The sequence below is a fragment of the Lepidochelys kempii genome, chromosome 1, assembly GCF_965140265.1.
Source record: "Lepidochelys kempii isolate rLepKem1 chromosome 1, rLepKem1.hap2, whole genome shotgun sequence".
NCBI classification, from domain to species: Eukaryota; Metazoa; Chordata; order Testudines; family Cheloniidae; genus Lepidochelys; species Lepidochelys kempii.
Window position 1 is genome coordinate 152,288,413 of NC_133256.1, and position 13,956 is coordinate 152,302,368.

General features: G+C 42.5%; 1 protein-coding gene across 4 annotated transcripts in view; it reads right to left on the bottom strand.

Moving 5' to 3' along the window:
• MED14 (mediator complex subunit 14) overlaps nucleotides 1-13,956 on the bottom strand; it is a 52,863-nt gene that overhangs the window by 7,512 nt on the left and 31,395 nt on the right. For 2 of the 4 annotated variants that reach the window (XM_073358568.1, XM_073358546.1), the window contains 7 exons: nucleotides 10,268-10,537; nucleotides 7,343-7,486; nucleotides 6,008-6,119; nucleotides 5,119-5,250; nucleotides 2,965-3,147; nucleotides 1,794-2,029; nucleotides 102-281 (listed from right to left, as the gene is read on the bottom strand). In XM_073358568.1, coding sequence (XP_073214669.1) covers nucleotides 102-281; nucleotides 1,794-2,029; nucleotides 2,965-3,147; nucleotides 5,119-5,250; nucleotides 6,008-6,119; nucleotides 7,343-7,486; nucleotides 10,268-10,537 — 1,257 coding nt within the window. The remainder of the gene's footprint in view (nucleotides 1-101; nucleotides 282-1,793; nucleotides 2,030-2,964; nucleotides 3,148-5,118; nucleotides 5,251-6,007; nucleotides 6,120-7,342; nucleotides 7,487-10,267; nucleotides 10,538-13,956) is intronic. The other 2 variants (XM_073358557.1, XM_073358577.1) reach the window with 2 other exon arrangements.

Consider the following 13,956-nt stretch of genomic DNA (forward strand, 5'->3'; position numbering starts at 1 on the left):
TGATATCAAGAGAATTACTCATGAATAAGAGCTGCAAAATAGGCCAATATTAAAGTGACATTCAAAACAAGACATTGAATGTTAGTAGTTTAAGTACATACTCTTGTTTCAAAGAATTTCTCCAAAACTTGTAGCTCCTCTGGCTTCCATTGTCCTGCATTTTCAGGTGTTACTTTTAGCTGCAAAGTCTGGTTGGTTTTCGGATTAAGGGCAACCCTGCACTTCAGTGCATCTGTCTTAAACATTATTACACCTGGTTCATTGGAGTTTATTAGCTGTAGCTGTATGAACAGAAACAACACATCTAATTAGTACTTCTTGGAGCAGGAGAAAAACAAACTCACTCCTCAGACCCCCACAAAAATTTTTGAAGGTTATTTCTTTTAATAAGAATACCAATTAAGTTTTGGCCATATAAAAACATCACCTTCGAGAATAATACAGTGCTAGATCCCAGCCCCAACTCTGCTCCTTTTGCATTCGTCTGGAAGCACAAAGGAGTAGAAACTGACCTCCTCTCCACAGCTGTTGCTTACTTCAGCGTGGAGGGAATCTTCAGCACTTCCTCCCCATCCCTAGGGCTAAGGGTATAGCTAAAGCATGCTGAGTTCTGGTCATTTCCAGCTGTTGGGGGGGGGGGGGGAGGAGGGGAGGGAAGAGGAAGGGGAAGGGGAAGGGGAGAAGAGACTCCTTGGAATGTACAGCCAGCTGGAAAAGTTCAGAGCAGCCCCAAGCCTGCTCCATGCACCACTTAGGAGTAAAACCATCCCCAAGATCAGGGATCCATAATCTGACACCATAATGGTTCTCCACCCCAACCTGCTGCACCTGGGGGGACTGGGTATCAGAGGATCTGGGCCCCAATCATCATCTTTTATTTATTCATTTTTTTTTCCAAAGAACAGCTATCACGTTATACGGCTGCACAGGTTTTCCTTTTTGGGGGAGGGGGGGTAGGGGGAAGGGCAAGAGGGAAGGGAGGAGAAATCACACAATATTTTGCATACAGCTAGGAAGGGTCATTTATCAAGAACTCAGATACTACTGTGATGGAAACATGTAAATGCCTACACAGAGGGACCAGATATTTACTGTAGTCAGATAAGTAGGAGACTCCACACCTAGAAGTGTGGGATTCCCTGAAGTTAAAGACTTCAGAATACGGTCAGCCTAACTTTGAAGGGGATTTAATTCTGTGTTAAACTGCATTAATAGACTGATACACTACTGTTTTACTTTGCCAACAGCATGAATAGCATAAGCAAGAAAGTTAAAATGTAAGTTTGAGATCCTCCATATTTATATAGAGATTTACTAGCATTAATTAAGCCCTCACACCCCTCCACCCAGATATGAGGGTTAGGCAAGTATTACGCCCATCATACTGATGAAAAGAACTGAGGCAGGGAGATTCAGAACTTTTTCTTAAGTTCATTCTTGAGTCAGTGAGAGAGCCAGGAATAGAACACAAAGGAATCCTGACTTTTCAACCCCTACTCTAATCATTGGACTTCATTTATTCTAGATTTATTATACACAGTTGTTCAAAATGGATGCTGAAGGTGTATGGTGTTCCAACTAGAAAGTTGGAAACATATATTAGCAGCAACATTCTGGATATCTGCTCTTACTTTCTCTTTTTCTCAGATGCTGAAAGCAATTACAATTCAGACAGAATAGTCTGTGATTTCTTATGAACCAGACCTACAATGCAAGCATGTGACAAACACCTATTAAGAAATTTACACTTGAAAGTCAATACTTAGGGAGTTACCAATTAATCATTTAAGTACCGTTTCTTGCTGGATGATCCTCTGAAGGTGTCGCCTCATAATAACTGATCCAAGGAATCGCTCTAAAGGGGAGCAAAGATAGCTACCAGCTAGTCCTGGTACAAGCCCAGGAGTAGGAGAGGGCAGCAGTAGAATATTCAAGGCACTGTGAGTGAGGATCGTGGGGATAGATGCAGCCCAGGAGCGCTGAGGTAGTTTACGAGGCGGAGGCATATTAGTTGGCATTGTTTGGGAACCTGATGGAAATAGAAAAATTCTCCCTTATTGAAAGTGTACAGAGTTTGACTGCACGTTATGTTTTCAAATTTTTGGAAGATACTGTACAAAATAGTAACAAAGATGACAGTCCTTGCCCCAGGGAGCTCACATGGTGTCAGACAGCATGGAACTGATGGACAAAACCCAGAAGTAAATGGGAATGGGTTTGGAGGAAAAGGTAACAACAAAACTAATAGCATTACCATGAAAGCGGAAGTTTCATCTTGCCAACTTCATATATTGAATGACTAATTTTTGCTTTATCTTCCCAGTTAGCTCCTCCTCAAGGGAATTTACAGCACTAGCTGCCATATAACATAGGCCCAGCTATAGCAACAAAGTCAAGTAGTTATGGCGGTTATACTCAACCCATGCAGAGAATCTCAGTAATGTTAGCAACTAGTATATTGGTCCTTTTTTCTCTCCCAAGCATCAGAGGTTAGGGGTGAGCCAGCAGATGGCAACTTTGTACTCAAACAGTGGGCAGAAGTGATCAAGAAGTATAGTTAAATCAATCTTGCCAAGATCATTTTACAGTGTTGATGTGATATTTTACTATTCTTGTACTCATATGTACTTTCAGATCTTCTTCACATTGCTGCTATTCATCTGGACTTCTCCTCACCTTGAGGTATCAAAGGCTTAAACACAAATATTCAATATCAACAGCTCAGTAAATAAACAAAAAACCAGATAAAAACAGATCCAGTGCTAACCATGATTTGACTTGCTTTCCATTTTTTATTAATTATTTAAGACTCACACTGGGTCAGAATAAATGCATATATGTAGCAAAGTATTATTTTACTACTAAAGGGTAGCAGATAAAAATAAGGAATGCTACAAAAGAGATGGAACAAGAAATATTAACTTTAAGTGCGTCACAATTATAATACTGTTAAATATAACTTACTTGTTCCAGCTCGTGGGGAATGAGAGGCATCCGGGACTGGAGAATGGAGAGAAGGATTGGCTGGTGACATTCCAGGCATGCGTGCAGCTGGTGAGGGACCAGACACTTGAGGAGATCCCGGCCAATTCCCTGCACGCTGACTGGGCGACATCATTGTGTAGGGTGAACTAGGGTCTATGGTACCTGTGAAATTCTCAAGGTTATTTTTTAATTAAAGCTTTTCTTAAGTCGCAGAAAATATGGCTCACACACAATGCTTTCAAACGAAGTATTCAAAAACTCCGTTTAAAATACCAATATGACACAGCATCCTTTTATCTCACACTCCATCTGTAAGATGTAAGCATTTTAAAGAATTAAATTTAAAATACAAGTTTACATACTTATTACTTTGCCTTTAAATTCTATTAGTTATTAACTAGATTCTTCAAAGGGATCCTTCCATACAGAGTCCCACTGGACTATAGCAGATCTCTACCTCCCACTAGCTGTATGAAAGCTGGACATAATGAAAGACAAAGGGTGTAGTTTACTCGGGAAAATGCCTCAGTAACTTCACTTCACTGCAGTAAAGTTCCATAATAAAATCCATTTGTGTATACTTCTAATAACAAATCAGATTATAATGTCTACAACAGATTGTTTCTCAGTTACTTGACTGATATGCTGAAAAATAAATCCACTCTTAATTTTTGGTGATTTAAGTAGTAGTGGTGTTATCGAGAGCAGAATCTAATGTGCTGTAATTATAGCAGAAGTAATTTGAATAGAGTTTTCCAAGTAATTCAATAACTGAAGTGGGGGGAAGGATCAGTTGCACTTTTTTGTGCACTGTAAAACAACAAGACTTGGTAAACAATTTTCAAGTTTTAAGTTACTGAATCTCTTTAGCCTGTTCGCAATTACTTCCCTTTTTCATTCAAGCTGCATGTGAAGGTAATTAACAGAAGTTGTTTTACATTTAAAGATACAGGGTAAAGTAATTAAATTCAGCTGAAACCATGGCCTCTTAGTGATACTGCATGATAGTCTAGGTCAATTTTCCACATATTAGTAAGGGGCAGTGAGTGATTGGTACAGTAACTGCTCACTTAATGTCATCCCAGTTAACGTTGTTTTGTTGTTACATTGCTGATCTATTAGAGAACATACTCATTTAAAGTTGTACAATGTTTGCTTATAACATTGTTTGGCCGTGGGGGCTTGGAACCAGGGTGGCCTCCCCATCAGCTCCCCTTCACCCCCGCAGCGCCTCCCGCCTGCCAGCAGGCAGCCCCACAGATCAGCAACTCCGCCCTCCCTCCCCGCACCTCCCACCTGCAGCAATCAGCGGATTCTCAGCATTCAGGAGGCTCTGGGGAGAGGGGGAAGGAGCAAGGACACCGTGTGTAGCGTTCCCTGCCCCCCTGAACCTCCTGAATGCCCCGAAACAGCTGATTGCTGTGGGTGGGAGGCACAGGGAGGGAGCGGTCTGTGGCATTCAGGAGGCTGGGGGGGGAGGGGAAAGGCCACAGCATGCTCGGGGAGAGGAGCTGGAGCACCCCCAGGCACTTTGGAAAGAACAGCAAGAGGATCAACTGGACGATCCACCCTCTGACTCCACTACCTCAACCAAGCTTCACAATCATCATTGCTGAGTACAGTATTAAATTGTTTGTTTAAAAAACGTATACTGTATGTGTATATAATGTCTGTTGTCAGGCAAAAAATTTTTCCCTAACATCTCCGCCCCCCAATTTACATAAATTCTTATGGGGAAATTGGATTTGCTTAACATCGTTTTGCTTAAAGTTGCATTTTCCAAGAACGTAACTACAACATTAAGCGAGGAGTTACTGTACTTAATTTTCAATAGACTAGCAACACATCAAAGTAGTTGAAAGCATCTGTATGGCTATAATTACCAAGAAAATCCACATCCACACAAACTGCTATTTCAATTGCTAAACACTCATTATTCCAAACAGTGTAAATTTCCAGACCTGAAGAAGAGCTCTGTGTAGCTCAAAAGCTGGTCTCTTCCACTAACAGAAGTTGGTCCAATAGAAGATATTACCTCACCTACCTTGTCTCTAAGTCTGCACAGACAGGGCTTAATTTTAAGAAAGTTTATTGTTCATGTCAATATAGAGGTGTACTATTACAAGAACTCACCATGTGGGCTGGCAAAGTTAGCTGTTTGTCCCATTGTTATTCCAAGGGAGGAAGGTGAAGGAGTTGGACCAAATGATGCTGGTGATGGAGCTCTCAAAGCACCACTAGGGGAGCTTGCAGCATGCAGATTTCCTAATAAAGGTAGCCAGATACAAACAGCAATTCATTGTTTCTTCCTACTTTTCCTTCAAAAGCTTGAGTAAACCAATAGCAAAGAAAAATCAGAAAAAAAGTGCTCTCTCTTTTTTAGAGACATGTCATACTAGTCAGAGTTATCTTTACCCCCAGAAGCTGCATCTTGGACATGAATCAGCAACCATGATACCAATTTATTCAGTAACCAATCCTTCTTCAAAGGCAAATGTGAACTAGAAATTCTATAGTACATTTTACATGTATAATACATGACATTCTTAGGCAATAGGTATAACATTTTTCCTTGTTATAGCAGGCGCATCAAACTAACTACAGTTAAGGTTGCATAACTATTTCCAATTTAAGCTCTGTTCTCAGGTGCTCATAACTTTCTGACGTTTACACTTAGTTTTGGTCTCCACCCAAGTGTAAACGTCTGGGAGTAGAAAGTTGAAATAGCCTTTTCAGAAAAGGACCTCTAAAAGTGAAGCTGTTTGATTTGATCAATTTAGGAGCCTGTAAAAATAATTACCTGTTATGCAAGCACAGTAAATGCCAATTAAGGAAGCATGGCTGAAGTTCATGTAAAGCTCACATGCAGTGTAGCTAAGACCAACCACACTGTGCATGCCTCATAAGTAACAGAAAGTCACTTTATGAGAGAAGTATGCCGTAAATCATACTATTCTTGAGAATATAAAAAGCGTACATTCCATAACATCTATTGCCAATATAGAATTGAGAGCCATCTTACCTGGTGACTGTGTATGCATCATGGAAGGAGATGGGGTCACTGTGTTGTGATAGGATGTGGGTGGTGAAGTAAGAGGGTAAGCTCCTGATGCTCCTGCCTGTTTTGCAAATGGCTGAAAGTGTCAACACAGTAAAATGGAAGTCTTCAATGATTTCACACTGAATCTACTAAGTACTAATGTTAATAGATTCCGCAAAAAACTGATGGTAGTTTGATATCAGATCTGTCTAATCAGCTTAACACCATAGCATCCAAGTCTTCAGACCTCCTTATTCAGGGCTTGTTGCTTTGTTCCACGGTTTTTGAAGTCTTCACTCCCTTCCCTCAAATCACATAAACACTACCTTTACACATCTCACCCTCTTCTTCACTTCCACCCTCCAAAGACCAAAAATCCAATACAGGTCCTCAGGTTACCAAAAAAATCTTGTAGTTTAAAACCACATTGTCTCCCCTCAATTACATGCTCCTTTTCTGTTTTAAATAAGACATGTTGAATGGTTCTCCAGATTGGCAGTCAACATGCTATGTGCTATCTATAATGCTATCTCAAAGTAAATATACATTTTAAAACATGAATAAATCTTCCAAGGGCTATTTCAAAGCACTATAGTTTATACCAGGGGTCTCAAACATGCAGCACGCGGGGCTATTTCCTGCGGCCCACCAAGCAGCCCGCACCCTCCCCACCCGGCCTACCTCCAGGCCAGGGGTGGGCAAACTACAGCTCGTGGGTCACATCCTGCCCGCAGGATTGCCCCCTGTGGCCCCGCGCTGCTCCCTGAAGCGGCCGGCACAATGTCCCTGCGGCGCCGGGGTGGGGCGGCAGAGGGCTCTTTGCATTGCCCTGGCTTCCAGGCACCGCCTCCTGCAGCTCTCATTGGCTGGGAACAGGGAACCACAGCCAATGGGAGCTTCAGGGGAGGTACCTGGAGGAGCAGCAAGGTAGCACACGGAGCCCTGTGCCCTCAAGTCCCCTCCCTCCCCTGGACTGTAGGGACGTGGTTCCGGCTGCTTCCCGGAGCAGAGCAGCACAGGGCCGGGGGCCAGGGGTTGGAATGGGGGCGGGGAAGGGGTGGAGTGGGGGCTGGGCTGGGGGCAGCGAGGGGGGGGGGTGTCATTGATGCGGCCCTCGGGCCAAGGCACTAGTCCTCATGTGGCCCTTGTGGTCATTTGAGTTTGAGACCCCTGGTTTATACTCGCTTCTCATCTGCTATTGCCATTCCTCTCGGGGAAGACACAACACATACATTTTTCTAAAAAGGTAGGCATAATTATGGAGAACAATGGAGATACAGTGTAACTTGTGGTTTTATTATTTTGCCTACATTTTACCTGTTGCTGTGATTGTTGGGGCTGAAGTTGTGATATCAATGAATCCATCATGTCCCCCCCAATAGGGGAAGGCGGATTATCATCCTCATTTACAGATCGTCTTCGTGCATCCTGATTGCTGTCAACAAACATGTTCAGGAATGTCTGTGGATATATTTGATTATTATAATTTATTACATGCCTCTAACAGCAACTCTATACTTATAACTGATCTAAGCATCAATAGCAGAAGTGTATGTGTGCTATTTATAACTTATTCGGTTATCCCTAGATTAAAATATAAATTCCATTACTTGAAATACAATTCACAAGATCAGGAAGTCAAAGACCAATTTGGCTACAAAGAAACTGTTGCTGTTCGCCACTCTGGCAAGGTCACCCTCAAAATTCAGTAGCCTTTCATACCAATCTCCTATTAAAAAGGTAGTAAATGTTTTAAGCAACTCCGGTTTTCTAGATCAGTACAAGTTTATTCCCATAGAAGTTTTGGAAAAACAACCCCCTTCCTGTTAAGTTCTACTGGCTTGTGCCAAACTATTATCAAAAGATGGAAATCTACGTCTCCAGCCCTCAAATACAAAAAATTGACTCCAGGTTGGTTAAATCAAACTCAGGAAGATCTATAACATTTGTGAAGCCAAACAGCTCTCAGAAGGTTTAAAACTTGAAGGAAACCATTAACCAAGAAATAAAATAAGGTACATAATAATTAGAAGTAAGTGTATAAGAATCATCACATACTAGTCACTGGAAAATAATTTTATAGAGATTCTGTATTTAGATAGGACCATCAATTGAGATGTAGTTGTACTTACAATTTTGCAAGTGTAAAAATTATCTTTATAACAATTCCCTTTTTCACCTCCTCAACTAGAAATGAACCCTTTACTTAGAAGGTATCCTCAAGAAGAAAGTCAAGTAAACTGGAAAGGAATCTGCGTTCCCAGTGTCCCCTGACCAACCACCAATTTCCTAGAAGGCTTTGAAATTTTTGTTTTTTAGCCACTTGGCACAGAAAAAAGACAATGAATTTGACTATTAAGGATATCAAATATTTATCTGAAAAGAGTTTCTAGTGCAACCAAAGGACATTTATGCACAGCACTAATTTCAGAATCTATGGCTTATAAAAAAACAGGAATAAAAAAAAGGGTAAGAGCACAGCTAGTCCCTGGAAGTTTCTTAAACAAAACCACCACCAAAAACCCACCACACTTCTGGAAGATACAACTTACTTGGAGGAATTATGATCAAATCAGCGTGTGTCATTTCAAGAGATTCTTCTCTTCTTTAAAGAAAGACTCTACAATATCAATGAGTGCCCACAGAACCTTACTTAATTTGACCAAAAATAAATCCAAACTTGTTAACCTACAGAAATGCAGGCATCCAGAGAACTTTAAACTCTGCCCTATGGTATCACTAAGCAATAATCATACGATTAAGGTATTTTAGTGTTGTTGGTCCTGGATTATCCTAAACTGATTTTTACAGTCAGATTTTTCTCTCCCCCCAACCCATTCCACATATTACCCACACAACCTTAACTCTGTGCAAACTGTTCAATATCTTACCATGTTTGGGTTGATTTTAAAATGGTAAAATCCTTGAGGTGTATTTTACTAATTACTGATATGTACTTTCAACCATAATTCCATCTGAACATAGGGAAATTCTTAGGCAAGCTTTCTCCTCCCCCAAAAAATTTACATGATCAGTATAAAAATAAATCCAAAGAGAATGGTACCATGAGAGATTTCTAATGATATGAAGCATCAGCCTTAAAATTAAAAACTTTAAATTGCCATATTCACTTGTCTGCTCTAGCTGCTTTATGCTATTCTGGAGCAGTGCAGAGCATACTGGCCAGTTAAACTGCATTTTGAGCTGCTTTGTTTTTATTGCCAGAACAATAGAAAGTACTGGGAGTTTACACTTCAGATTCCCCCTTGCATCTCCCAATATACCCTGCACACACCCCCAATTCCTCTTTCCCTCCTGCACACCCCCATTTTCCTCTCTCTCTCCTGTACCTCCTACATTCCCCTACACACAAGCACACCAGTCTTCCCCCGCCTTCCTGTCCTCTTCCCCACTACAGACCCCTACTTCCTCTCCAACCGTCTGTGTAGCTCTGGAGCAAGGGCAGATGTTGAAGAAAAATATTTAGCACTAGTGTTCATTCTTTGCCATTAATTTTCATAACTGAAAGTTTCTGTCAGAGGCTGGTGCATAAAAATCTTTCAGAAAATTCAGAAACTGCCCTCTTTAAAAATGGCTGCCATTCCCATTTCTCAGTAGGACTGAAGCATAGGTGCCCTTTTTCAAAAGGACCACTGCCTCCCACTGTTTCCAGCGAGAGTCAAGCCAGCCATCATCTTTAAGAGCAGCCTCTGGCTTCAGTCCTGCTGAGAACAACGGGAGACTACAGCCTTTTCAAAGAGGGCAGTTTTACATAGACTTTTCTGAAGTAGAAAATTATCCATCAGGCCCTGCTGAAGAAGAAGCGTTCAACTATGAAGAATGGGGAAAAATTACCATTAATCCTAAAAAAGTCTTTAAACGTAGCTTTGGCACAAGATTTCAGTGAGGCTTAGGTATGAAAGAAGCCTGAAGTGTCTGCATGATTTCATTATTAAGATCATTCAGGAGCAAAAAAAAAAACAAAAACAAAAAACAGTCTCACATTGAGAGCTAAGTTTCTTGTTGGACACATTTTGAGTTAAAATAGATTTATACTAATTAACCAGTTTACTTGTAAACCAGAAAATTCTGTGCTCAAAAAGAGTAAGTGCTGTAATTTTGAGGAGATACAGTGTATTCTTCACATATAAATTGGCTTTAAATGAAAAGTTCATCTCAATCTGCACAATGAAACCATGAGTGATGCTTCCATAAGACGCCAGAAAACACAAAAACAATTACCTTTAGTCCTGGTGCAGGGTAAAAACCTTCAACTATTTTACTATTGTCAAAAAGACTATATGCTCCATCACGTATTGCCACCACCCCACGGCTCCGGCAGTAGATGTCAATGCAGTACATATTCCTAAAAGCCAGCCTGATGTGTGTGGGTGACTGAGGCAAGATTGAGAAACACTGATAAGCAATGTTGATGCGTTGAGTCAGACCCAGCATTGGCACAGTTGGAAGTTTGTTGATGGCAACTAATGGAGCCTGAGTATCAAACAACACCTGCAAGAGAACAGACGTTGAGAGATCAATTACCTTCCACAATCAATCACAGAGTCTATCTTTAAGGATCCAGGACTAGTCTACACTACAAAGTTAGGTCATTGTAAGCCACCTGGCATAGATACATGCACAGCTGGATCAAACTTAAATTTGTCTCCCACCAACATAACTGCCCTGTTACAGCGACACAGTAATACCACCTCCCCAACTCAAAGTCAATGTACCGAGATCAACACAAGTGAAAATGTAGACAATGTGTTATTTATGTCGACCCTAACAGTCCTCCAGCAACTGTCCCACAATTCCTGACACTGACCACCCTAGTCACAATTGTGAACTCCACTGCCCAGAGATCACAGAGGCCCCGCCCTTAAAGCCCTGAGAATTTTTTAAATGCCTTTTTCTGATTGTCCATCTTGGCAACTCTTTAGTTCTCTGCAACTGCCTAGATCACCATGCCAGCTACACATTCCAGCCACACTCCAGCTTGGAGTCAACAGCAGATATTGGATCTCCCAGGCCTGTGGGGAGAAGAGACTGTGCAGGCACAGCTAGAGACCAGCAGCAGAAACACGAACATCTAAAAGCAGATTGCACGGGGGATGCAGGTAAACAAGGACCAGCAGCATGGCCACATGAAAATGAAGGAACTGTGTCAGGCCTATCAGAAGGCCAGAAAGGCCAGCCGTCGATCCAGCGCTGAGCCACAGACCCGATGCCTTTACAAAGCCATACTTGGCAGATATTCCATCATGGATACCTCTGAAGAGTCCGAGACACAGACCCCTGCTGTGAACATGAAGGATGAAGAGGAAGCAGGTCTTGAAACCAGGGGGGTCAGTTATGCCGTGAGCCAAGACCTGTTTGAGACTCCACCACAGTCCAGTCAGTCCCACCAGTTAAGCATGGGTGAGCCCAATGAAGGGAAAGGATACTTGGGAAGTCTGTAAATATATGTCCCATTATGGTCTTAGCTCTTCCTGCTAAGTTGGAATTGCCATCAACTTTTCATTAATTTACTCATAGTAGAAGAGGTAGCAGCACAACTGCAGAAGGCAGTGCCATCTGCTTTTCACTCCCCGGTGGAGTCAGGCAAAGGGGCCACGCAGAGCAGTTTGTTTATGTCCACAGGGATGTTCCTGAGTGATTCTGATGAAACTTTCATGGAGATACTCTGCAATCCTCTCCCAAGGGATGGCAGCCTTATGTCTTTCTCCACTGTAGGGCACTCTCTCACACCATCCTGCAAGGACTCCAGCGGGCACCGCTGCAGTACACAGGCTAGCACAACCAGGCCCTGGGGGCTTCAGGACACGAGCAGCAGCTGTGCTCTCTGTGCTCGTTTCCCTCAGGAGTCAGGTGTCAACCAAAGTCACTGCCACCTGTGGAGAATGGTGCTAGGACTCAGTGCCTTTGCCCTATACTCAATTTCATGCAACCAAACAATTCCCTCCCCATTTCCCTCACCCCTGGTGGGCCATACTCACCATGCCTAGTGCTGTAAATGGCGCCATGCACAAGAACCCACAGCAGAAGCGTCAATAAGCACGTCTTGTTTACAACTTATGGGGAAGAAGGGAAAGGAGTTCTGAATCTTAACTTTCACTTTCCATTGTGACTATACTGACAATGGTACCTCAGTGTGTTTTAATTACAGCTGCTGCTATTCTGGTCTTGAGGGGTTCGCCTTCTACACTCACGGAACACCTGAGCCAGATAAGAAGGAGAAAGAGGAGGACTTTGGATGACATGTTCAGTGAGATCCTGTAAGCCAGTGCTACATCAGATCATGAACAAACAGCTGGGAAAAGGAAAAAGTGGACAGGCAAAAGACCCAGGACTCCCAGCAGAAAAAGAAGAGGGAGATGCATCAGGACATAATGGGCCTTCTCCAGAAGCAGACACAGATGCTGCAGATTCTTGTGGACCTACAGGTTCCACAGTCACATGCTCACTTCCCTTTGCAGTACATAAAGAACTCCATTACAGCACCTCCCTACACCCCCCTCAACATTCTCATGTGGCATCAGGGGCTGCATCCATACCCTGAATCACTCCATCCCAGGTGACATTAAGGACAACCACAACTACACATTAAGTAACCTGTGAGATCCACAGCTGCCCTATGCATAGGTAAAATGGACATGAACGTTCTTTCCCTTTGTTAAGCTTTATTCCATTATTAAGTTCTTAACGTATTTACTTTTAAATTGCACAGAATTTTTTTTGCACTAGTTTTCTTACTGAATAAAACTATTTGGAAAATAATTCATCTTTATTATTAGTGCCCAATTTATGCTGCAGAGTGCCTAGCAGTTATGAAATCACCCACTTACTTGTTATTGTACAATGTGACAACTCATAGGATCAGTCAAACAGTGTAATAATCATAAATGTACTAGCACTGCAAAATTAATAGGTGCATTGACAGTGTTATATTCATAGATGTGCACGACGCATCACACAATTCCTAACAAGCCCCAAAACAGCAGGCTAGGTAGAGCACAGTATACCACAATACATTACTGTGGCTCACTGTTAAAATGCACTTTCATACTCTCTCTGTATAGCTCTGCCCTTAGCTCCAACAGCCCGTGTCTGGCTGTTCAAACTCAGCAGACAGCCACTCCATCCGGGCAGAAACATTCCCCCTTTGCTTCACAGTTATTATGCAGGACACAGCAGGCAGCTATAACCAATAGGATGCTTTTCTCACAGAGATCCAACCTTGTGAGGAAACACCACCAGCATCTGTCCCTTCAATCTACCAAAAGTGCATTCAACTGTCATTCTGCACCAGCTGAGCCAGAGCTGAATCTTTCCTTGGTACTGTCCGGGGGAATGTACGGCTTCATGAGCCAGGGGAGCAAGGGGTAGGCTGGGCCTCCCAGGATCACCACTGGCATTTTAGCATCATCAACAGTAATCCGCCAGTTGGGAAAGAAAAGTCCCTGCTTGCAGCTTTCTGAACAGTCCTGGGTTCTTAAAAATGCAACCGTCATGCACCTTCCCTGACCAGCTAACACTGATGTTGGTGAAGTGCCTCCGGTGATCCATCAGTGTTTGCATAACCATAAAAAAAAATAGCCCCTTTTGTTGATGTACTCTGTGGCAAGGTGGTCTGGTGCCAAAATAGGGGTGTGTGCGCTGTCTATTGCTCCACTGCAGTTCAGGAACTCTGTGGCTGCAAATCCATTAATTATATCCTGCAGATTGCCAAGAGTCACAGTCCTGCACAGCAGGAGACGATTAATAGCCCTGCACACTTGCATGACAACAGCCCTCACAACAGATTTTCCAACTTCAAAATGATTTCCCACTGACTAGTAGCAATCTGTCATTGCACAATACCATCACCACCACTCCCTTCTCCACTGTCCGTGCTGCTCTCATTTTGGTGTCCCTACGCTGGAAGGGTG